This window comes from Podarcis melisellensis (assembly GCF_964234715.1).
Source record: "Podarcis melisellensis genome assembly, chromosome: Z".
Lineage (NCBI taxonomy): Eukaryota > Metazoa > Chordata > Lepidosauria > Squamata > Lacertidae > Podarcis > Podarcis melisellensis.
In genome coordinates, this window is record NC_138547.1 from 25330121 (window position 1) to 25354106 (window position 23986).

Consider the following 23986-nt stretch of genomic DNA (forward strand, 5'->3'; position numbering starts at 1 on the left):
TTGCTCTCCGGCCCACCACACACACAAACACACAGCCCCGCCCCCGCGCTGAAAGAAGCACCGCCTCTCGCTGGAGCGGTTTCTTTTTTTTTTGGCTTCTCTTTCTTTTTTTTTTAAAGCGGCTCCTCTCCCTCCCTCCCTCCCGAAGGAGGCGGGGTCACGTGATGTTTTCGCCGTGGTGCCGCCGCGGCTGCTTGCCTGTGTGGAGAGCGAGCGAGTGAGGCAGAGCGGGGCGAGTGGACGGGGAGCCCTGCGCGCTCCGAACGGCTGGCAGTGAGTGAGCGGGTGGGCGCACGCCCCGCCGGTGGGCCGGCTTCGCGCCTCCCCCTGCGGGGAACGGCCGGCGTGGACGCAGACTGGGGCCACCCATGTCCAGCCGGGCCCGGGAGACCCTTCGCCTCTGAGGAGGGCGGCTCTTCCACCCCCCTCGCGCTCCCGCCCTCCCCCCCCCCCGCTGCACAAGCGCGGCGCCGCCTGGCTCGGCTGTCCGGACCCTGCCCTGGCCCCTTAAAATGGCGAGCGGGATGCTCGGCGGAGAAGGCGGCTGCACCGTGCTGGAGGCGAGAGACCGGGCTGCGGGCATTGCCGCTGGAGCACCAGGCGGCGGAGGCGGCTACAGCCACAACCAGCGGGTCAGCGCGTCCAGGCTTGCCGCTACTGCTGCTACTACTACTGCTGCTGCTACCGAAGAGGACCAGGAGCTGATGGAAGGCGCCCCTTGCCCGCCGCCCGCGCAGCCCCCGCACCATCTGATGCTGCTTCTGAGGAGATCCCCCAGCAGCTCCCTCTGCCTCGTCCAGGAGGAGGACGCCTCGGCGACCGGGGGCAACGCCGGCGCGGGTCGAGGGGGCGCCGTGGCTTCATCGCGAGCCGGCCCCTCGGCGCCCTCAAGCCGGGCAGCTGCCCCACCGGCGGCGTCCGCTGTCGCCTTCGGGGACGACGTGAGGAAATGCGGCTACCTAAGGAAGCAGAAGCATGGCCACAAGAGGTACTTCGTGCTGCGGGTGGAGAGCCACCTGGCCCCGGCCAGGCTAGAGTACTACGACAGCGAGAAGAAGTTCAAGAGCAGCATGAGGGCGGCGGCGGCAGCGGCGGCGGCTGGTGGGAGCGCAGCCCTCTGCTGCCCACCCCCGAAGCGGGTGATTCCTCTGTACCAGTGCTTCACGGTTAGCCGGAGGGCAGATGCCAAGCACAAGCACATCATCGCCCTGTACACCAAGGATGAGTACTTTGCAATGGTTGCCGAAAACGAGACTGAGCAGGAGAGCTGGTACCAGGCAATCAGTGAGCTCATGAGCCAAAGCAAGAGGGGGTTCTTGGAGCAGGAAGACCAGGCTGATCCGCAGCTGGATGACGACGACGAGCATTACGGGACTGCTCTTCGGCCAGGGACCGTCTTCAAAGAAGTTTGGCAAGTAAATGTGAAACCCAAGGGACTGGGGCAGACAAAAAATTTGACTGGGGTGTACAGGTTGTGTCTTTCCACCAAGGCCATCCACCTTGTTAAGCTGAATAGTGAGGTGCCCTCTGTCCACTTACAGCTAATGAACATTCGGCGGTGTGGGCATTCAGAAAATTTCTTTTTCATTGAGGTGGGCAGATCTGCCTCCATTGGGCCAGGTGAGCTTTGGATGCAAGTGGATGATTCAGTGGTGGCCCAGAATATGCATGAAACCTTCCTAGAAACCATGAAAGCTTTGAAAGCCTTCTCTGAGTTTAGACCTCGCAGTAAGAGCCAGTCTTCCGGTGGTGGTAGCAGCACCAACCCCATTTCCTTCATCAGTACTAGGAGGCACCTGGGTAACCTGCCACCTAGCCAAACTGGCTTACAAAGAAGATCCAGAACTGAAAGTGTTACTGGGGGGACCCCTCCAACCACCAAGAGTAGTAGCTCTTACCGTTTCAGAACTTCCAGTGAAGGGGAGGGGACAATGACCAGACCGTTTAGGTCAGTTACTGGAAGTTTGATTCATCTGAATACTGCAAGGATGAATTTGGGGCGTCAAGAAGGAAGTGGACGATATGTTAGAGCAGCATTTAGTGCATCTTATCACACCAGGTCTGCATCTCTGCCAGTGTCTCATTTCCCTTCCACTACTAGCCCCATCAGTGTTTCTTCAAGTAGTGGCCATGGATCAGCTTCCGATACCTTCATCAGGCCTTCCAGTTCATCCGTCTGTGGGTCCCCAAGTGATGGAGGTTTCATTTCTTCCGATGAATATGGTTCCAGCCCTGGCGACTTCAGGTACTTCCGTGTGAGGAGTAATACCCCAGATTCCTTGGGCAATACGCCTCCAATCAGAGAAGAAAATTGTTTAAATGAATATATGTCTATGAGCAAGCAGCAAATGGATAATAATAGTTCAAGAGATGATTACCGGGAGGCTGAAAAATGCTTCAGAAAAAGAACTTACTCTCTAACTAAGCCTGCTTCTATACCAGCACAGCAGAAAACAACCCAAACAGCAACTTCATTAGATGAAGTTTCTTCAGGAAGCCATGGACGCCTGCCTTTTTCTGAATCGCCAAAATTCAAAAATAACCCTGAACCAGTGTATGGGGAATCTGCCCTTGATTCTGTATGCAATCAAAGCAGGAATAAAGCCAGAGATGATGGATACATGCCAATGATGCCAGGAGTTGCATCTTCTTTTGCAAGCAACAGTGATTATCTGCCAATGACTCCTAAAAGTGTGTCTGTTCCAAAGCAGATAAACAGTTCCTGGCCATCATCACAGGCTGATTCCAAAGGATATATGATGATGTTTCCTAGGGCTATCTCTTCACCTGTACGTAGTCCTTTAACTGGCTTTAATAAAAGTGGCAATGAGAAGTTGGCGAACAATGAGTATATGGATATGTCACCTGGAAACTCAGCTTCTCCAAAGCAACCTAGTGATTCAAATTATATGCATACCAACACCAGTTCCAAAAACTTTAGCTCATATTTCTCTCTCCCACGAAGCTTTAAGACTCAGTCAGGAGAAAATGGTGAGCATGATGAATACGTTCCAATGTCATCACCAGGAAAATTATTGTATGGTGGAGCTGAAAATGACAACAATATCAGTAATGATGTTCTGGCTAATGGCCATTCCAAATCATCTATGCTGAAAGCTTCAGATGAAGGACTTGAACAGAACAAAATTACCAGGCCTACAAGACTTCCATTAGGCACTAGAGGTAGTAACACTATACCAAGAATGTATGATCGTACAATTCCACTTGAGCCATCTAGCCCTGGTGAATATATAAATATTGACTTCGGTGAGAAGGCAAGTAATACACCTTATTCTTTATCTGCAGAAGGATCGCCATCATCTCTTGGCTCCAGTAGTGACCATAGGCAGTCACCACTTTCTGACTACATGAGTGTTGATCTTGATGTTCAGTCACCAAAGGTTGCTAAAGAACTATCCAACTCCTTGACAGATATTTCAATTTATGCAAGTTCTAGTATTCCCAGAAATCCACCTGATTCAGATTATGCTAGGCTCTCATTTGGTACTGCTTGTGTTAGCAAGGGAAATGGTAGGATTGATGACTATACAGAAATGACCTTCAACATGGCAGCAATGCCACCTGGACCATTTACCACCGAAAGCAAAAATGGCTTAAAGATTGATAGTCCTCCTTCCATTGTTAATAGACTGTGCATTGTTGACCAATATGCTGGTAGCAGTGAGTTCTCTGTTCCTAGTCCTGATCCGCCAGTAGTACCTAAAGTTATTCGTGCTGATCCACAGGGAAGGAGAAGGCATAGCTCTGAAACATTTTCTTCCACTGGCACTGTTACCACTTCCTCTTCTTTCTTTACTGATAGTAGCAAAAGGCACAGCTCTGCCTCTTTTGACAATGTGTGGTTGAAACCTGAAGAACACATTTCAGATGGCCATGAAAGCAAGATGTCCAGAGATACTTCAACTGGATTTCAGAATGGCTTGAACTATATAGCTCTGAATTTACAAGATAATTCTCTAAACTGTGAGGAGAGCCCTAGTTCACCAAACTGCCACCTCCCAAATGGTACTTTGAATCTGGAAAGTGGAGTGTATGTGAGCATAGACTTCAGCAGATCAGATGGTTTGAAGTGCAACTCTGCAAGAAAAGGTTTGTATTTTTTTTAATCACTCACACAAATTAATGCATGTATAATTTAAATATATTATTGTAAATCACTATTTTCTTCTTTAAATTTGCCCCTTTTCCTATTTAGTGCAGTATTTTCACTGGCAGCATCACATAAGGAGTGTTCTGCATGCACAATTCAGGCCCAAGTGTTTCCTATCTTTTACCATAATTTGAAAACATGTATTGACTGCTTGTCATTATGAGTATGGGGTAGTAAAATAATCACAGAATATATGAGAAGTAGTAAATTGTTCTCATACTTGTCTTCATTACCAACTTTGGGGTCACTGCCGCACTCCTTTTTCAACATTCTAATAAAATATAGACATCAGTTAATCTAAATAACAATAATTTATTTGGAATCTGACTACTTTAGATTTTATGAATGGATTGGAATTTATCCCCTGGTGCATGGTTGTGGGTACCTTTTAAGGGAGGAATCTGCTTTCTGAGGTTCTGTGGAACAAACCTGCTACTTCCAGCCACAATTCCCCTTGCTCCCTCTACAATGAAGTCCAACTTAAAAGCCACATCAAGACTGCAGTTTACCTTGAGATGTGCAGAATAAAGTGATATATTTTATTCATGTATAGCAGTCTTATGTAATTTTTTAAAAGTCACTGTTTTCATAACTGCATTATACATATAATCTGATTTTTAACAAGGGGTTAACAGTTGTGGTTTCCCTTGCAAAGCTTTCTGGGAAATGTAGTTTTGTGAAGAGGTTGCAGGTTTCAGAGCATTACGAAAATCTCTTCCTCGTTCCAAAGAGAGAGGTGTGTGTATGTGTATTTGAGGTGTAGGTAATTCTGACAGTTAAACTGGCATGCATTTCTAATGTAGATGCTAATTTGGAAGGCATACAGCACCATTCTCTCCATACTGTATTTTACAGAAAAGTAAATGGAGTTCAGTGGGCTTGCTTCCTAGTATGCATACATAAAATTGCAGCTTTAACAATGGTTTTCTCATTTGTCCTGTGAGTTCAGTGACAATTTTTTTAAGAAGGCTTGATTTAGTTGTGCATCACAGACACTTCTGCTGTGATACCCTGGTAATAGCTCCTTAGAATGTAGCGATGCAGAATGGAAGACATGAGAAGGCTTTTAGTACAGTATTCTGTCAGTCGTAAGCATTCTAGATTACTTCAGCTAGAATCTTACAGCTGCAATAGTGTTATAGTGCCTTGATCAAACCCTTTCTTTTAAAACCTAATAACATTTCTGCAGACTTGGTTTTAGTTTATAGTTTGTTTGTTTTTTAGCTTTTTCTGGAGGAAAAAGTGGAAGTCAGTTTTGTTTCACTATAAAGCTTAATCTAAATACTGTTTTAATGGAGAGTGGCTATTCAGTCATTGTAGCTAACTATTTGTGCAAATAGTACTTTTAAAATCCAATATAACACAGTTGAGTACTGTAATAGGTATCCTGCTTTTGTTACTTAGAAAATTATACCTGTATCGCTTGATACAAAGACATGCAAAGAATGTACTGGACTCTGATAAACTGTCTGAAAAGCTGAATCAGGGCTTCGAGGTACCCCTTAACTCAATCTGAATATATTCAGAGGCTTTAAAAGATTGCATGAGTTTAGATTCTTTGGCGAGTCTCCTATTGAGAAAAGATTACAGTATATAAAAGACAAGTCAGTCTGTTAGCATTGCTTGGGTTTTTTTGAAAAGTTTGTTATTTCCTTTGGTATACTTTTCTCTTTGCTCCTCTTTTTGCTGTGGTTAAATCCAAGTTGTTTGACTGCTCTTCTAAACCAGTGAATGACAGCATACTTGGAGTATCTTCCTCTTGTATGTTAAACTCCATTTAATTAGAAACAGAAGTGGTAAAGAAATGTACTGAATTTGGCCTTCTCTCGAATTTTGCAAACTTGGATTGTACTTTGCTCAATATACCGTAATTCCAAAAAAAACACCAGTGTAGGGGGGGCGGGACCTACCCTCCAGCTCTGATCATACTACCAGTTTTAAACTTTGGACGCTTTCATCAGTTTTTCAACATCTGTTGAAAACATTTGCCTGTTACTGCTGCAACTGAAGCATAACCAAGATGATTACAAGTTAAGTTTTTTAAAAACATGCCTGACAGCAGTTTGCATATGGCTAATCATGTGTGTCTATGTACTTCTTTATGTGAATCTTTGGTCCCGATATTCTTTAAAATATGGAAGTGGTTAAGAAAATTCAGTCATTGGTAATAGTAGCTGAGTCTGCTAGGTAGATTTCAAGTTAGTGAGTACTTCATTGAAAAATTCTTTTAAAGTGTATATAAGGAAGAGATTTTGCTAGAGGCAGGGGGCACAATCCAGCAGAGACTTTGAGAGTGCTTAAGCTCATTGACTTTATGCTGGAATGTGTTCAAATCATTTATTATTTTCATCTGACTATTACATAGCCAATCAGTAGATTCAGACAAAGCCCTGGTTTCAGAGTTAAAAGAAATGCCTTGGTAGTTGAAAATAGTAATGAGCTTTTGAACTCCTACAAGTAGAGATTTGAAGCATCTCCTCAGTTAGAACAGCAGAGCGGGTGGGGAGGCCAAGCAAAATAATGAAATGTTGAGTTCCACAATAGGTGACTTCTGCCTTTTGGGGCTGCTACATTCTCACTTCACCAGCAAGAGCAAAAATTGCAGAACTCAACAGCATGCCTGTCCCATGCACAAGTCTGCTTGAGTTCCTTCGAGGGTGGGGCAGGTACAACATTGTTTATGCATTCTGTAGCTTACTAATGATCCCAGTTTGACCTTGGAGGTGTAGAATTAACTTCAGTATACTGTGATAAAAGTCAGCCATGAAACATGACTGATGTAGTCACATTTATTTTTCAGGTGTTTTCTCTAATGTGACAGTATTTTTCAAAATTTTAAATAATTCTTTTTTTATTAGAAAATTTTGACTTGTAGGTAAAATCTCAGTAGTGTCTCAGATGTATGAGATAGGGCGGGGGAACTGTGACCTCACACTCTGAAGCATCATACCATTCTTGTTGAGACAGGTAGGTTAGAGTGTGTGCATTTCTGTTTAAAACTCTACAGCAAGGTTTGAGTTTCTGGTCACTTTTGTTGAACTCTACATTTTCTCATCAGTTTGTATACGGTCTTGTAATAACATATGCAGTTTTATTTCCCTCTTGAAACAGATTACTGCTCTTACAGCAAAGCTCAAAAAGTTTCATAAGATACCTGGAAATAAAACTTGAAAGTGCTTATAATTCAACACTGTAAAATTGTTAACACAAGAACTGTTGAACATCTGAAGTTTCATTGTCAGAAGCCTGGGCCCCTCTACTTACAGTGATTGCAAAAGCCTCAAGTTCCCATTTTACCTTGATCCACATAAAAAGCTTGAAAACAGTTCCTCCTCTGTTGAGGTTATTACTCTGCTCCTCCTCCATCAATTTTGTGAATGGGAAAAGTTGAAAGGGTTGATTCACATCTCTGAATGACTGAAACTAGGGAAGTAGTACCATATAATTTTGTGATAAATTGAAGGTGACTTCTTATAGACTTAACTAAACATTATTCACAAGTGAGTGTAACATAAAACACCAACCACTTGTGTCACAGAAAATCCATTTTAGGAGTAGGAGAGGGGGTTTCTAATCTTTTCTACTTAACTCCCCTCTCCCCCCCCCCGTTCCATATACATATTTATCCCTGTAAGGAATATTTATCTTTTAGAATGCCACTGAGGTGTTCTGGGGTGGAGCTGGAAAAGCATCAGGCAGGGAAAAGGTTAAAGACCCTCTCAATGATCTAATATTTCTCCACTCCAAATTGTTCCCTCTGAAAGGAGGTTTTCTGTAATACAAGTAGCTGCTAGAGTTAAGTTAGATCCTTTGCTCCAAGCTGACGTGATTTAAATTTATTTAAGCTTCACTGATGTAAGGTTTTCAAATATAGCAACCCTTCAAAATGTTTGCTTTTGTTATAGATCACTTTCCCCAACTAATGTGCTTAAAATATGTTCATATACTTCTCCTTTCTTTATGTGTAACAACATCTTTTAAATATATACGCTCTGGTTGCAAATGGCAATAAAGATGTTATAAAAAAAAGAAAAGTACAAGAATGCTAAAAGATTTGGAAATATTGGAAGAAAGAATGGAGGCCAGCCATGTGCATTACCAAGTTCATAATTTACATGAAATATCACAGCTCATCTAATATATTTTCCCTTACATGAGCTCTGGCTGTTACATGAGCCATTCATGTTCCCCTCCCCCTGGTCTCAACAGATCACTTTCTGGTTTGCCAAATTACTGTTCATAGTGATCATGATTTGTAATCTTGGCTAGTAGGAATTGCTTAACTTGCTGTTTGCCAGTTTTGGCACCCCAGCACACAGTGATTTGGAAAGCTGAGAAGTGAGTACAGGAGGGGAAGAAGACCTTAAGCAGCTGTTATATCAGGTTGTCATAGAGAAACGGTGTGGGGCTATTCCATCTGCACAACTGGGAGACCAGAAACTTTTGCTCCCTTCATTAGAAGTGCTTGTAACTGAGTTTGCTTATATCCTCATGCCCCAATCCATTTTCCTTTTGTGTCATGTCTTTTTAGATGATAAGCCTGAGAGAAGAAACTGTCTTCCTTGTTAGTGAGCCATTTTTGCTGCCGAACTGGGTAAAAATGTTTAGATAAATTATATTGTTTATAATTTATAAATTAAATTGTATTGTTTGAGTGACTCTGAATGAACTATCTGAATACTTGGCTTGAACTTGTACCTGCAATCACAGTATATCTCTTCACCTGCAATTTAAGAACCTTCCTGTGAAACAGAATAGGTTTGCTCACTAATGTGAAAGTGAATTGATTCTTGACTTTAAAAGAAAAAAAAGTTGTATATATGGAACATAACAGAAAAACCTGCAACAATATTAAACATTCCAGTGCCCATTTAGTGGTTGTGTTACATTTCTGATATTCTTCTAGTTGGTGTTCAGGCATGTTGTTCACAACTTTCTTTAAACTCATTATACTTCTTTGTTGTATCTCCTTTACCAAATCAAAGCACAGAACCTGTTACCTTTTACTGATGTTGCTAATCAGCACTGGAAAACATAGCATGTTGCTGGAAGCTGCATAATTGCATGCTAAGTCAATACTTTTTTGCTGCTTAAGAAAAACAAAAACAAATTGTTTATCTACATTGGGAGTCCATTGTAACTAGTTAACTAGGCAAATTCACATGCTGAAAACTACACCCTTGTATTCTGGTACACTTGTCTCCTTGAAATGCTTGGAACTTCAGTGTAAGCATAACTGAGCACTGGATTTTGGCCTTTGATGAGAGCTTAACTGAAGATAATGAAAAGCATTTGGTCACTTTATTGCTAGGACACTGTTAGGACAGGAGATCAGAGTGACTGAAGGAACAAACAAGAATAAGGCAGCAGGAGGCAAATAACAGATATGTAGTTGCCACAGGAACTCAGTTACACAGGACCTTTAGATCCTGCATATTTTGTTTATAATTTTGTGCAAGCAAAAGTGTCATTCAACCAGAAGTGACAAAAGCATTGTACCTCTATGAATTTGGGAAGAAATTATTATTGGCAAGGAGAGAGAAGGGGAGGAGGAAGACTGTGTTTTAGCAGATGGTGGGTGAGCTGGGCTTGAAATCCTAGCTTGTATCACTTATTCATTATAATTAGATACCCGGGACCAGTTTTTCCCACCAAATCCTTAGTTTGCTTATACAGTGGTACCTCAGGTTAAGTACTTAATTCGTTCCGGAGGTCTGTTCTTAACCTGAAACTGTTCTTAACCTGAAACACCACTTTAGCTAATGGGGCCTCCTGCTGCTGCCGCGCCCCCGGAGCCCAATTTTTGTTCTTATCCCAAAGCAAAGTTCTTAATCTGAAGCACTATTTCTGGGTTAGAGTGTGTAACCTGAAGCGTATTTACTGTATTTTTTGCTCTATAAGACTCACTTTTTCCCTCCTAAAAAGTAAGGGGAAATGTGTGTGCGTCTTATGGAGCGAATACAGGCTGTGCAGCTATCCCAGAAGCCAGAACAGCAAGAGGGATTGCTGCTTTCACTGCGCAGCGATCCCTCTTGCTGTTCTGGCTTCTGAGATTCCGATTTTTTTTTCTTGTTTTCCTCCTCCAAAAACTAGGTGCGTCTTGTGGTCTGGTGCGTCTTATAGAGCGAAAAATACGGTAACCTGAACTGTATGTAACCCGAGGTACCACTGTAGTATAAAAGCAAGACCTGGTTTTCTAAAGTAAAATGTTTTTAATATTTAAGGGAGAATATTTGCAATTAAGAATGTCCAAACATTTCTTTATAAGAAATAGGATGGTATTGACAGCTTCTGTTCAATGTAGGCTAAAGTTTTTAAAAGAGTTGCACAATCTTACTTTGTGGCTGAGGGGTGGGAAGGAGGAAGGATAAATCTTTACCACTGTTTGTCCTAAAACTGTGACTCATCTTTAAAAGGTCTGTATGACCCAGAGTGCCTCCGCCTTGGCCCACCCTGCAAATTGCTGTTTGTTTTTTACGTTTAGTCACATGTAGCTTTATTAGGCATCTTAAAGGCAACCTAATGATCACCTTCATACTATACATGTTGAAACAGAAACATCCATGTTTTTGAGAAGCAAATTGGCATATACTGGATACTGTAGCATCAGATTGTGAGACAATTATTGGGGAAAAATTATTTTTCCTGGCGGGACTTCTGTGCCTTTAACACCTTTATGCCAAGAAGCACTTCAGCAGCTGGAGCTTGTTCCATTGTTTTGACTATGCAAGGCACTTTATCTGTTGCAGGCGCAGAATTGCATTAGGGAGGCATAATAGCTACGTGCCTAACTGCCTTACATCTGATGGCCCAGATGTAGATCTCCTTTTTTTCTGACGAATTAATACAACTTTTATATTTGGTTTTTCAGGCTGTGTACAAATGTGCACACGTATACCAAGATACTCCCTACCCTATCCCATGGTTGGGTAGGGAGGGGAAGCATTGATAGTGTTTGAAGTAAGAGAGGTGTCTGTGGGAGGTAGGTTTAAGAGCCAAATTGCTGATTCAGAGATATCAGTGGTGCAGCATTTACACCACTGTCCCTCTTCAATCCCTCCCTCCCTCCCTCCCTTTTCCTCTCCTTCTTCCTCCCTCCCACCCCTCCTCTGGATGTGTGTCACGTACACCTTCCACATACATTTCAACCTAAGCCAGAACTCCTTATCCTGACATACTAGCTTGTACAGTGAGAAGTATTTGATCTCAGGCAACATTCAGACATGCTGCCCACTTCCTGAAAGGGCTATCCTGTAGGTTATTTCTTAACATGCCTTTCAATACTTTAGTGAAGGGAGAGAAATGTAGGTACATAATAGACTTAGTGGTATTGGAAGGGGGTTGGTTTTAACCAATTCAATAAGTGGCTTTTGTGGAAGGAAAAGGCAGAGGGATTTTATGGAACCATTGGAAATGTACTGCATAAAACACTTATCATAATAAAAACATGTGGGTTCCTACTGTTTTAATGTGTGGCAAATGAAATCTCCAAAGTAAAAAAAGTAAAATCTCAGTAAAATTTCCAGGAGAGTAACATTTTGATGCATTTCTTTCCTCCCTTTTCCTCCTACAAACAGTAGCAGAAAGATTTTGCAAATGAAGTAAATGTTTGCAAAACCTTTTAAACTTGCTTGTCTCATACAATTTGCAGAATCCAGCTTTACTCAGTTCTGACTTTTGGGTTGGTGAGGTGTGCTTTTGTGTGTTGGCTGGTGCATGAGATTCCCATGCTTACTGGTTTTTGACCATGTATACCAGGGGTTGTCAGCCTGGTCCCTACCGCCCACTAGTGGGTGTTTCAGGATTCTAGGTGGGCGGCAGGGGGTTCTACGGCACAAGCTGAATCCTCCTTCCATCAAGCACTGGTGGGCGGTAAGGAAATTTTACCATCAAGAAAGATACATTAGTGGGCGCGTGGTAGGTATAAAAGGTTGACTACCCCGATGTATACAGCTGTAGGCACTTCAAGACTGAATGTAAGAGATACCTATATCTATGTATCTGTAAGCATACAGTGGTACCTCGGGTTACAAACACTTCAAGTAGTACCTCGGGTTAAGAACTTTACCTCAGGATGAGAATAGAAATCACGCGCCAGCAGGAGGCCCCATTAGCTAAAGTGGTACCTCAGGTTAAGACCTCTGGAATGAATTAAGTTTGTAACCAGAGGTACCACAGTATATATAGAGAGAGAGAATGCCCATGCCTTACTGAATGTTGATCCTTCTTATATTTAGTTTGGGGTGATCTGCTCTCATTTAGGAAAGAGCTGTAGTTCAGTGGCAGAACTCATGCTTTGCATACAGAACCTTGCAGGTTCAGTCCCTGGAACTTCAAAGTAGAAATAAGAAATATATGATCTGACTCAGGTTAACATAACTTACTATGCCATCATGTTCTTTTTCTTTTTTCTAATATCCTTCTTAGTGTATTTTTTGCTATTTAGGACTTTCCGTTACATAGTAGCTCTAGTGTTTAAGTTGTTGTAGACAGACGTTGGATTGAAATCCACTAGTAAATCTGAGTGATTTGCAGATTCTGACTACAAATTGAGTAACGAGTAACACCTTGTTCCTTCATTATAATAAGTGTATTTCCCCAATCCCCATCAATTTTTGCACTTGTCTTCAGTTGATGGATCTTAGGAGTCTAGTAAAAAATAAAATACATTTTCCTGCACCTGGTTTAAGTGCCTACTGAATCCTAATATTTCCTGCTCCCTGCCCTTTTCCATACTTTTCAGCCATTACAGCTCTTAATCCTTCCCATGTTTATTTCTGCTTGAAAAAAGTCCTTCAAGAATATTGCAAGCTAGGCTGTAGTGATATTTTCTAGCTACTTTTAGTATTGCTTATGAGGGCATGCTCTAGAAACTTGTTGTTCAAGGTATCAGAGACAGATGTTCTTGGGTTCTTCTAAATTTGTGTGTGTAATCATTAATTCTAGTTACTTACTGTGCAGCTGTGTATATCTGTGTTCAGTTGTTACGTTATGAAATCATGGAAATTCACAATCAATGGTGGAACTCTGTAGTTTTAGACACCAGTCTTTGGGGGAGGGGCTTTAGATGGCAGGTGTTAATTAGCAATTAGCATTTATCTCCCTCAAACACTTGTTCTTTACATTGGCTTTGACAGTACTGGTAGGTGAGACAGGAAAAAAACAAAATTGCCAACTGTAATTTAATAAAGAAACACTCTGAACAAGTGCAGTTTTACACTTTAAACTCATTAAATTGTAGCTCTATCATGACTACAGAAAATAAATGATGTTTGCTCCTGCTCTCCTGATACTAAACAGATTTACTTGGGAACGAGCACCATGTTGTTGTAGGAAACCATAATGTTGTTTTTTAAAAGGAATGAATGTTTTGTTGACAGTATCAACTCCTGTGGGCCATGACATGCCCACAGCGGCCCAGCTGCTGATGCTGGGCTTGTCTGCTGCTGCCTTCATCACCTGCCATTCTTCTGAGTGGTGATTTGGAGGCCTCCTGAGCTACAGGACTCTGGACCTCAGCCCTGGCTATCAGCCCTAGTGGCACCACTGATTAGAATTAGGACTGGTTCAGTTATGCTAGGAATTTATATCTGAGTCAACCATGAGGGGTCAGCACTGTGAATGCAGCTCTGTGTGGAATACATATATAGGCTTGAGGTGTGAAGGACTAGATTGTGCCCTTTGTGCATTTAAACATCTGAGAAGATCTTCATCATTGAGATAGGATCACTCTATTAGTTGCTATGAATGCTCTACAACAGTGATGGCCAAACTTGGCCCTCCAGCTATTTTTGGACTACAGCTCCCATCATCCCTAACTAACAGGACCAGTGGTCAGGGATGATGGGAATTGTAGTCCCCAAACAGCTGGATGGCCAAGTTTGGCCATCACTGCTCTACAACATTGCTTGTGCCGATGGAATATTTGAGTCAGCACCATGTGATATTTTCCCTGTGACACTATTCAGATGCAGAGTGCTTTACTTAATTCATCCTCACAACAGCCCTGTCATCATTATTCCCATTTTACAGATGAGTAATTCTAGTTGAATGAGCCATTTACCCAAAACCTATTTCTCACTTTGTATTTTGTACTGGGTTGGGGTACCCAAGTATAAACAGCCCAAGTGAATATAGAAGGTCCCAAGTTTTGTACTGTGACGTGGTGACTGAAAGATCAGTTTACTTTTTCTTTGGTTTTAAATGCAAACTTTCCATGTGTTTGCCCTTCAAACTTGACACAGCTTGTGTGTATTTTGTACTTGTACCCATAGCTGTGTACAAAATATAGAGAGGGAAATACTTAAGGGTGGATTTAAACATGCTACCTTTAATCCATGTATTCAAGACATTGCAGGGTCACAAGAGTGAAATTTCTATAAGAGAAGGAGGTGGGTGGGTTTGAGACTTGCATTCCCATTGCATACAAGAGATCTGGAACCTGGGAATAGGGACAGAGGAGAGGCCACATATTATCCTGCACTTCTTCTCTCCTGAAAATGTCACACTTCTGGCTCTGCTTTGCCTCAAGAGAAGCAGTGACTGACTGGGCTGGGAAGATGCCCATTGGAGGTGGAATATGAAGTTCCACTGTAAGACCACTCTACTATATCTACAGTTACAGTTACAAAGGGATCTGAATTCACTTAATTGGAGTCTAGTCTGTTTAGCAGCAAAGTAAAGCGAGTGTGTCATCTGTTGTGAAGGGGTGTTCAGTAGAACAGTCTAGCTTGGAGTGTTTCCCTCAGCCTCTGGCCAGAGGCAGCTTAATTTTCTGTTTGCCTGTTTTGAATTTGCCATACTATTTTTGTAGATCTGAATATATCCTGTTGCCACTAGTTCTCATCAAGAATCGGATGCACAGTCTACTTGTTCAGGAGTGCGGCTTTTTTAAGGAGTGGCTCTGTTAGTGATTCTGAATAGAGGTTTTTTTGGGAGGGCAGGTATGTATACAGTGGTGCCTTTGGTTACGAACTTAATTCGTTCCGGAGTTCCATTCTTAAGCTGAAACTGTTCTTATCCTGAGGCGTGCTTTTGCTAATGAGAGGCCTCCCGCTGCAAGTGTGGATTTCTGTTCGCATCCTGGGGCAAGGTTCTCAACCAGGAGCAGCTACTTCCGCGTTAGTGGAGCTCGTAACCAGAAGCGTTCGTAACTAGAGGTACCACTATTTGCAAGAAGATACAAGGTGTACTACTGCTCTTTCTGTCTGGTGAAAGCCACTGCAAGTTTTTGTGTCAGCACAGTAAAGTAGGAGTCAATACAATAAAATGCTGTGACTTGTAGGAATGTTTGTGATTCCTTGACACTGATTTCCCCTTTTTTTAAAAGCGGGATAAGAATCTTTGAGATTGGACAGTTACATTTGAGTGGGCAATTCACATCAATTACAGCCTATGTGAATGGCACAGGATAACATGCTGCTGAGATTGCCACAACATCTAGGGTCCTTTGGGGCAATCAGGGTCTGATCATCATAATCATTTTTCACAAATTCCAAATGCTTAGACTTTGTCTACAACAATCACTTCTGCTTTTGTTAACCCTTGATTGTAATGCAGGATAGGTCTTCTCCTTTTAAGGTGATTGGTTGTCTGAAGTGCATCAAGTTCCCCTATAGTTTTTTGGGGAGAGTTTTTGTTAGTAATTTTATCTCACCTGTCCCAAATGGCTTGGGCCCTATGTACCTGGAATATTGGCTTACAATAATAACCAATCACCATTTCCAAACACATAAATAAAAGGACACTTGCCCTTTCTCCAGATGGCTTGACAAAAGTATGAGCCTGTGCATCCTATGAAGCCATTGTAAGATCACCCCATTTTGGGTTTCTAGAGGCCTTGGCTTAGTAGGTATAAGCAAGGCTAGTGCGTGAGCCTTTTAATTAGGCATTAATAAAGTGCTGTAACTCACTGAGGTTTTGTTCACACTTGAACACTGCTGCTGCAACTAGTCCATATCTTACCCCAATGTGATCCTGGTATTCTTAAGAGTGGGCACTGCAGTCAGATGTGAGCCAGTTCTTAAGTTAGATGAAATACAGGCTGGGTTTGCAGGAGCAGGAGTACTGCATCACGCCACCGCCAGTCAAACACCATCAAAATAATGCATGTTTATGTGGCTACCACTGTGAGAACAGCATGCTGGACTTGATGGTCCACTTTGCCTGATCTCACAGGGATCTTCTTATGTTCCCAGACCAAGCACACTTGTTGTGTGTGACTTTTATTTAAAATGTGAACGTTGCACATGAACATTTTATGTATGTAATAAATAAAACCCTAAATAAAACCCTAAAATTATTAGAAGCTAGGACAGGAGTGAAGAATATAGCAAAGCAAATGTGTAGGTGAATGATTTAAACTTAAGAATAACTGAGACGCTAAAAAGTGCATAGCAACATAAAATCAAATTTTAAATTTTTAGTTCTCTAGGGTATGTTCTGCCCTCCTTGTAACAGTGTTGTTACATGAAGCACTATGCTTTTCTCTGGAAGAATATATGACCAGCATTCACTTATTAGGGAGAAATTAGGCGTGCACTTGGGGACTGGAGTGGGAACTAAGTTGGCTCTCCAATGACTCCTTCGCACAGCCCTGCACTAGTATTTGTTTCATGAAATAGTGGGGGAGCCTCTTCGCTCATATTCATTAGGACTCTGCCATTTGTTTTGGATGAGGCACGGGCCCCAAATGACTATTCTACTTTGGAAATACTGAGACTGCTTCACATTTTTAGACTTCCCAAAGTGTTTCCAAGCTTTTCTGTAAATGTAGATTCCAACCCGGGATGCAGGAGTGTAGTTTGTGAATGACAGCTGTAGCTTCTAACCTCTACCACGGCTCTCCTCTTTGTTAGCTGAATGTGTTCAGAGCAACAGCTGTGGCAGTTGGAGTTGCTACGCCTTCCAAGAACAGCTTGAGAAGTACAACTGACAGGGAGATAGTTTGAACCCTGATCCTGGCCACCTTGTGAATGACTTTCCACAGCTAAACCAAGCTCTTGAGGATCAGATATGTGGTGATCCCATGTCCTAAATAAAACTACGCTCCTCCTCTTACTTTCCCCCTCGATGCCCAGTCTAGCAGACTTCATTTCTTTATAGAAGGGGCTCTTAATGCATTCCGTTTTCATCCAAATATACAAAAAAGAAAAGAGAAAAGAAAAGTTATGGGCACTTGATTATTTCAATAGAGATGACACCTGAGGCTTTGGAAAATGAGGTGAGATGAGCCTCTGCCCCAGATCAGAGGCAAAGATAGATGTCATATCTATGCCAATGAGACTGGTTCAGGGGCAATTTATTTTTTTGTGCACATTCCTGGTAGAAATTGATTACTTCAGTGAAGATCAAACTTTGGCTGCAGCTCATGGTTAGCAAGGGAAGAGTTTTAACATGAATCTGGCTCAGCTCAGTTCAGGAGTAAAAAATGACTAGGGAGGAGCAAATCAGGTCTGACCTCCTCTCTGGCAACCCTTACACTTGTGCAGTCCCAGTAACCCTCAGTTTGAATTCCTGTGCTATGTAAACCAGGCTAGTGTGTTTTGCAACCTTCTGCCTATATGGGTTATAGTGCTTATTCAAAGGTACTTAAGGTGCTGAAGAATTGGTACCAAGTGCAGAAAGTCAGGAGTGTAATGAATGTTTTGAAAAGTTCAGTGGAAAAGTACTGAAGACAGTAAGGAACTGGCAGTTATTGACTTCGGGTAATGCTAGTTTTAGATATTAAACTTGTTGTGGAAAAAATAAAGTGGGGAGGAATCCAGTATGTCATTTCCCACACAATGTTAACTATTTTCCTTTGATAGGTTAACTTCTCAGATATAGAACCAGATGCTGCATGTAAGGAAGGAACATCTCTAAAGTGTGAGGGAACAATGGTCCTGGAAACGATCTTTAGTATTTGTCCTTGCTTGTACCTCTTAGTGACAAAATCTATTCTTTGGGGACATGAAGAGTTTCAAAGCCACACAGCCAGAACGAAACACAAACACACACACAAACATTAACCACAGGCATAATTTTTATTTGATTTTAAAAACTACTGAATGTATAGTCCTGTGCTAGCTCTTCCTCCCCAGTGTCACAGAACTTTGGGTTTGTGTTCTGACAAACGACATTTTGGGGGCTAGTGAATCTTCTGGAGACCATTTCAGCTCCAGGTGGCTGTTCATCTCACATATTGAGTTGTTGGAGAGCAGCTGCCCTGCAAGCAGAATGGACAGTTTTCCTTCTGCCATGTTTTTCATCCATTTGTGATGTCATGCAGAAAATCACTCGGTCTTCAGGGTCTTGTTACATTGTTTGTTTTTTAAAATGTCACTTTTTTAAAAATCCAACCAAATATAAAAAAGTCACTTGGATTGTTGCCTCAGTACTCAGTATTGCTGGAATTCCTAATGTGTTTTTATTATTATTACCTAAGTAGGTTTTCTTTGAAGAGGGGAGTTGGAGAACTGAATTGCTAGATCCTATTTCTAGTTACTGAATTATGACAGTGGTTTTCATAGTTGTTATATAAACCAAATAAAGAATATATTGGGGAGACAAGAAAGATACACTGACCTTTGGGTTGCCTTTTCTGGTTGTTGATGTTGTGTGTATCTATCTACTGGTATAATATTAACAGACTGTGAAAGCTGCTGTGATACTAAGCTTTCTTGGGATAAATTTCTCCACGTTGGACTCCCACTATCTGCTGAATGTGGTGAACTTTCATGTGGGTTACCTTAAGGAAACTAACACTTACTTTCCTGCTCCTATGTAGGTGAGGTGGTATATGTAACGCATGGTACATTAATTGAAGAAATCCCTCAAAACACTTGATGCCTCTAGTTTCAAATTGCTCCATTTTTAATTCTTCACCTTGTGAGGTTTCAAGATTCATAAAATGTTGATGGGAATATGTGAAAGAGCCATATTTCAGCCAAGATTCTCCTTGAAATCATTTTAAAGGAGAATTGCTTTGTGTAACATTAGGTGGAATAGATCAGGGCTATTAAGAGTAGCCATTGGACTGCATACCACATGCTAATTCTATATTGTGACTTGGCAGGTCCTTCACAACTCCTTATTCCCAATTTTGTACCACCAGATTAGCTGGGGAAACTGAATGTATGAGCTTTAGTGGATTGAAATACATGGTTCATGTGACATGAATGTTCCAGGCACCTTAAGTTTTGATGGGATACAATAAATCCTGGAGAAGAAAAAATGAGAGTGGTTCCTCCCAGCATCCTGGATCTAAACTTGGCCATCAGGATTGTACATGCATTAATTAATGTCTTAAGGATATCATGATAATTTCCTCAATTGTCAGTTGGGCTCTGCATACCATGTACAATAAACCAAACTGGTCTCTTTTCTGTTTCACTTGTACTAAAATATTTTTGTTCTTCCCTTAGACTGATGGCATTACTATGGAAACCATTGTGAGAAGAGCAGGCTTTCCAGCTGGTATCTCCATAACTGTGTGGTGCTTTTGGAAGCAGAGCCCATCTCCAGTCAACTCCATTCACTTCCACCAGCACAGACACAGACATGCATCATTGGGAATGATTTTTCATCGCGTGTTGGTTGAGACTACAGTTGTGCTTTTCCAAATTAACTTTGGTCATATATAAGTTTTGATGACAGAGGTTTCTTTCCTCCCCCCTTAGCATATCTTTGTGGGAGACAAGGTGAATGCTGTGTTCCTTCTACACTTCCCATGAGTTTGTTTTGAGAAGTCACTTGGTATCTGAGAATCTACCTAATATGAGTTTTGCTTTTCTAGTACTTGAAGTGATAGCATAAATGTTTTATAAATGGTTTAGAATTATATTATTATTATTATTGCAGTTTAAAACCATTTTGAAGGGATGGGAACAACAGGCCAAGACTTTGATCCTAAGCATGCTTGTTTGTAAGTCTCATTGAAATCTGTGGGTTATATTTTTGGGACTAGAGGCCTGCAGCCAATGTTTTGAATAGACAATTGCAACACATACAGCCTTCCCCACCCCGCTACCTAATAAATAGGCTACCAGAGAATCTCTTCCATGTCCCCTCCTCATGCATGCTCTTCCTATTGCCTGTCTATTTCTCTTACATGCATAAGAGAAGTTTATTGTTTAGCTTCACCCACTTCATGCCTTGGCCAGGATGGAATAGGTGGAGAAACTACCACCTCTCTTTGCCTTCCTACCCACCCCCCCTGATCCTCAACATTTGTAGCTGCGTTTGCAAAGAAGTCATTTATTGTTTGCTCCATCAGTGGCCACTTTTGAGAACAGCTGCTGCTAGAGCATACTGTAAAGATAATTTGCAATTTCTGAGGAATAAGTGTATGTGAGTACGTGCGCATGCGCGCACACACACACACACACAGCACAGCCTTTTCTCCTCTTCCAAGACAGGTAAATGTCCTGATCCTGTACCAACTGTAAGGAAATAAGAACCACTAAAATCAGTGGGACTTACAGGTAAAACATGCATCGAACTAGTCTGTAACCCAAGTGTCTGTCTGTCTCTCTCACACACACAAACTCTATCTTTGGCTCCCTTCTGGAGAGAGAGACACATGCACAGATTGTGGTGAGATTTCGCAGCCACAAGAACAATATGCTATAAGGGAGAGAAATGGTACTTAAATGAGACTTGGCGTGGGGGTGGGGTTAAATTTTGCTTTATGATGCAGAGAGTTATGGATTCTGTCTTTTTTATTTTTATAATCCTATGTCCTCTTAAATTGAAAATTGCTGAGAATATCTCGAATGTAAAGGTAGAACTGAAGAATTGGTTGTATCTTGATTATAGTTTTCATTTTTCTTTATCTCCCTGTGTAGTCCCCCCCCCCCAATTAATGATATTTTGGATTAGCAGGGAGTTGATTTCTTTATAAGTTCAAATGGGGGAGAAATGCAGACTTTACAACTGTATATTTTCCCTGCATTACAATGTTGATGTGCTGTAGAGCTTCTATAGAGAGGATTCCTTAAACTTTAGTGAAAGAACCCTTTTCATTTGGAGCTATTTTTCTTTCTTTACAAAATTAGGGGACAGAAAGATTGTCCTATTATACCTAATGTGGGGAAAGGGATACATTATCTTACTAGGATTATTGTTTAAATTGGGAATTAAAAATTCCTTAAACTTTAGTAGAAGAACCCTTTTCATTTGAAGCTATTTTTTTTTTCTTTCCAAAATTAGGGGACAGAAAGACTGTCCTTTTATACCTAATATGGGGAAAGGGATACATTATCTTACTAGGATTATTGTTTAAATTGGGAATTAAAAATTGTAGCCAGAAGCCAGGTGCCTCACTTACGTCATTAAAGAGCATGACACTAGTTATTGGTTCTGACACTAGTTGTTAGAACTTATAGTATATACTAATAATTAGAAGCACTGATAACTGAAAGGGTTGAAAGCAGTAAACAAATCCTCAGGCACCACACAGCTGGTATTCCTCTACGTTGTATATTGTACAAGTATTGAGTAAGGGTTGCCTCACCTTTTGACATCTGACCTTTCCAAAGTGCAGTGGGCCTACCACTTTACTTACACTATCACAGCCTTATGTGGAGGGGGGAATAAATAAATTAAGAGTGGGGGGAACCTCCCATTCCGCGCCTCCATTTTATTTATTTTCCATGTACCCAGTGGGTTTTCCTTTCTTACTGGCTTCTGGGAAGGAGGCATGAGAGCTCTGGAAGTGTCCCAGGACCCCCCTCCCTTTTTTCTTGATTTATTTATTTGCTTTTCTGTTACACATTCTCCGCTGATACATAAACTAAATACATAACACATAATACTGACCATATAAACTAATACAATCAAAACAAAAGAAATACATCCTTTGATATACTTCCCTTCCACTCCTTCCATGGTTTCTTATCTAATCCCTTCCAAACCGCATCTTCTTGTTTCTCTAAATTTTTCATTCTTCCTCTCTTTACCTCTTGTTATAACTCACACTGCTGAAGTGCTCACATCCTGCTAAGTTAATTATCTTGTTATAATGATTTTTCATATATTCTATATATAACTTCCATTCTTAAGTGGTTTTTTTTGTCATCTGTTTCTTATCCTATTAGTCATAGCCGCTAATTCCACATATTCCAACAATTTATGATACCACTCATCTTTTGTTGGAACGACATTCGTTTTCCATTTTGGTGCCAGTAAAATTGAGCAGCAGTGGTGGCATACAGCAACAGACTCACTTGATTCTTTGGGACTTCAGATGTTATTATGCCCAGGAGAAACAGCTTTGGGCTTTTAGGGAAAGATCTTTAAACATTTGTTTAAGCTTGTTATAAATACACTCCCAATATTCTTTAATCACGTTGCAGGACCACCCAGAGGCTGGTGAGGAAGGAAAACCGCTGGGTGTGTGGGTAAAGGGAAAATAAATGGAATAGCAGGCTCCCCCGCTTCCCATTTATTTCCTATCCCACCCTACCCCGTGTAAGGTTGTAAGTGGCAGACCCACCGTACTGGACCAGTTTGTATAACAAATTAGATCCTCCTGTCAGTTTTGATGTTCATGAATGTACTGGAATTTATTTTTGGTTAGTATTAATATACATGTCACACAGTGATATAGGTGATTTCTGACAAATATAGCTGGCATATAGTTGGCATCCGTGAGTTTATGCAGAGCCCAGTAATCAGGAGGAGGAAAAGAAATATGCTGCAGAGTTTAAAAGCACAGATGAATATCTGAATCTAGAAAAGCAAGGTTTTCAAGAGTATAGTTAACTAGTTGCTGCTAAACAGATTTTGACTTAAAAACATGACCACTTTTCTAGACCACAATACTGTCTTGCCATGTACGTTTTGTTTGGACTCTGTAAATTAACAATGCAATAGGTACTTTACATCTTTTCATTTAAAAAATGAAAATTGGGTGATAGTTAAGAAATGATTCTGAAAAAGGTTTAACAAATGTTAACAAATTTTAGATCCTGAGGCTGCCATGGTACAATATACAGCACTGATTTTACAATTGCTGAATAAATAAGCAAATGGGTAACCTCAACTCTACTGGTACAAATACTAACAGGTACAGCATAATAAATATGCAATCTTTTTTGTCTTAGTTTACAGCAACTAACTTATTCAGTATTGTGCTGGAAGATCATTTTCCAACTATGTAAAACATATCACAATGTGGGCAACCTTCCAGCCACCCGTTTTATGCTGCTGTATAGTACAGAAAAACCAATGATGGAACAACGTTTGTCCTGTAAATTTAATTTGATATTGACAGTTATTGTCTGTACAAACTAAAACATATATGGTTGAAACTGTTCATTATATTTGCTATTTCTGCTTCACTGATCTGTTAAAAAGTTTTGAGCTGATTGATCCGGCTGTGTCTTCCATTGTAAATATTGTTACATCATTTTTCATGGTAAAATGCAGCACATTTGCAATTTTGGGAGACTGGCTTGAAGCTCTGTATAGTGTTTATATTTATCTGAATTGGCTTTCCATAGAGCTACTCGCAGTAAATGTGTTCATGGTAGTGTTGGTGCAGTTGAGTCTTTATTTAAAATGGCTTGCTTGCTAAAGTAGTGCTTTTCTGTATACATTCATTCAACTTTTAAGAGTGGATTTAAGTTTTAGTATCCTCTACATGCAAATTACCTGGATCTGTTCATCCAAAAACTATTATGGCTCATTTAAAATGCTGCAAGAATACTTAGTGTGGCTCAAAGCATTCATTAGCCGATGGCACTGATCAATTCATTGTAGTTGTGGGTTTTTAATCTGATTTTTAAATGGAGCATGTGAAGGGCTGTTGAGAGCTGATACCAGTGTTGTAAG

The 23986-nt window shown here is 41.1% G+C and overlaps 1 protein-coding gene across 4 annotated transcripts; it reads left to right on the forward strand.

Annotated features, from left to right (window-relative positions):
• Positions 1-424: 424 nt before the first annotated feature.
• On the forward strand, positions 425-23684 carry IRS4 (insulin receptor substrate 4). 4 transcript variants are annotated; one of them, XR_014164711.1, is made up of 5 exons: positions 425-4110; positions 4508-5419; positions 7030-7138; positions 8703-8765; positions 19576-23684. XR_014164711.1 is itself a non-coding variant. In XM_081897323.1 (3 exons), exons 1-2 carry the CDS (start codon positions 513-515, stop codon positions 8738-8740), a joined length of 3636 nt encoding a protein of 1211 aa, XP_081753449.1. In that variant the 5' UTR covers positions 425-512; the 3' UTR covers positions 8741-8765; positions 19576-23684. The 4 variants fall into 4 exon arrangements, 2 of the variants coding, with proteins under 2 accessions (XP_081753449.1, XP_081753450.1); XR_014164710.1 differs by having other exon boundaries at positions 4508-7138; XM_081897323.1 differs by lacking the exons at positions 4508-5419; positions 7030-7138.
• Positions 23685-23986: the final 302 nt, after the last annotated feature.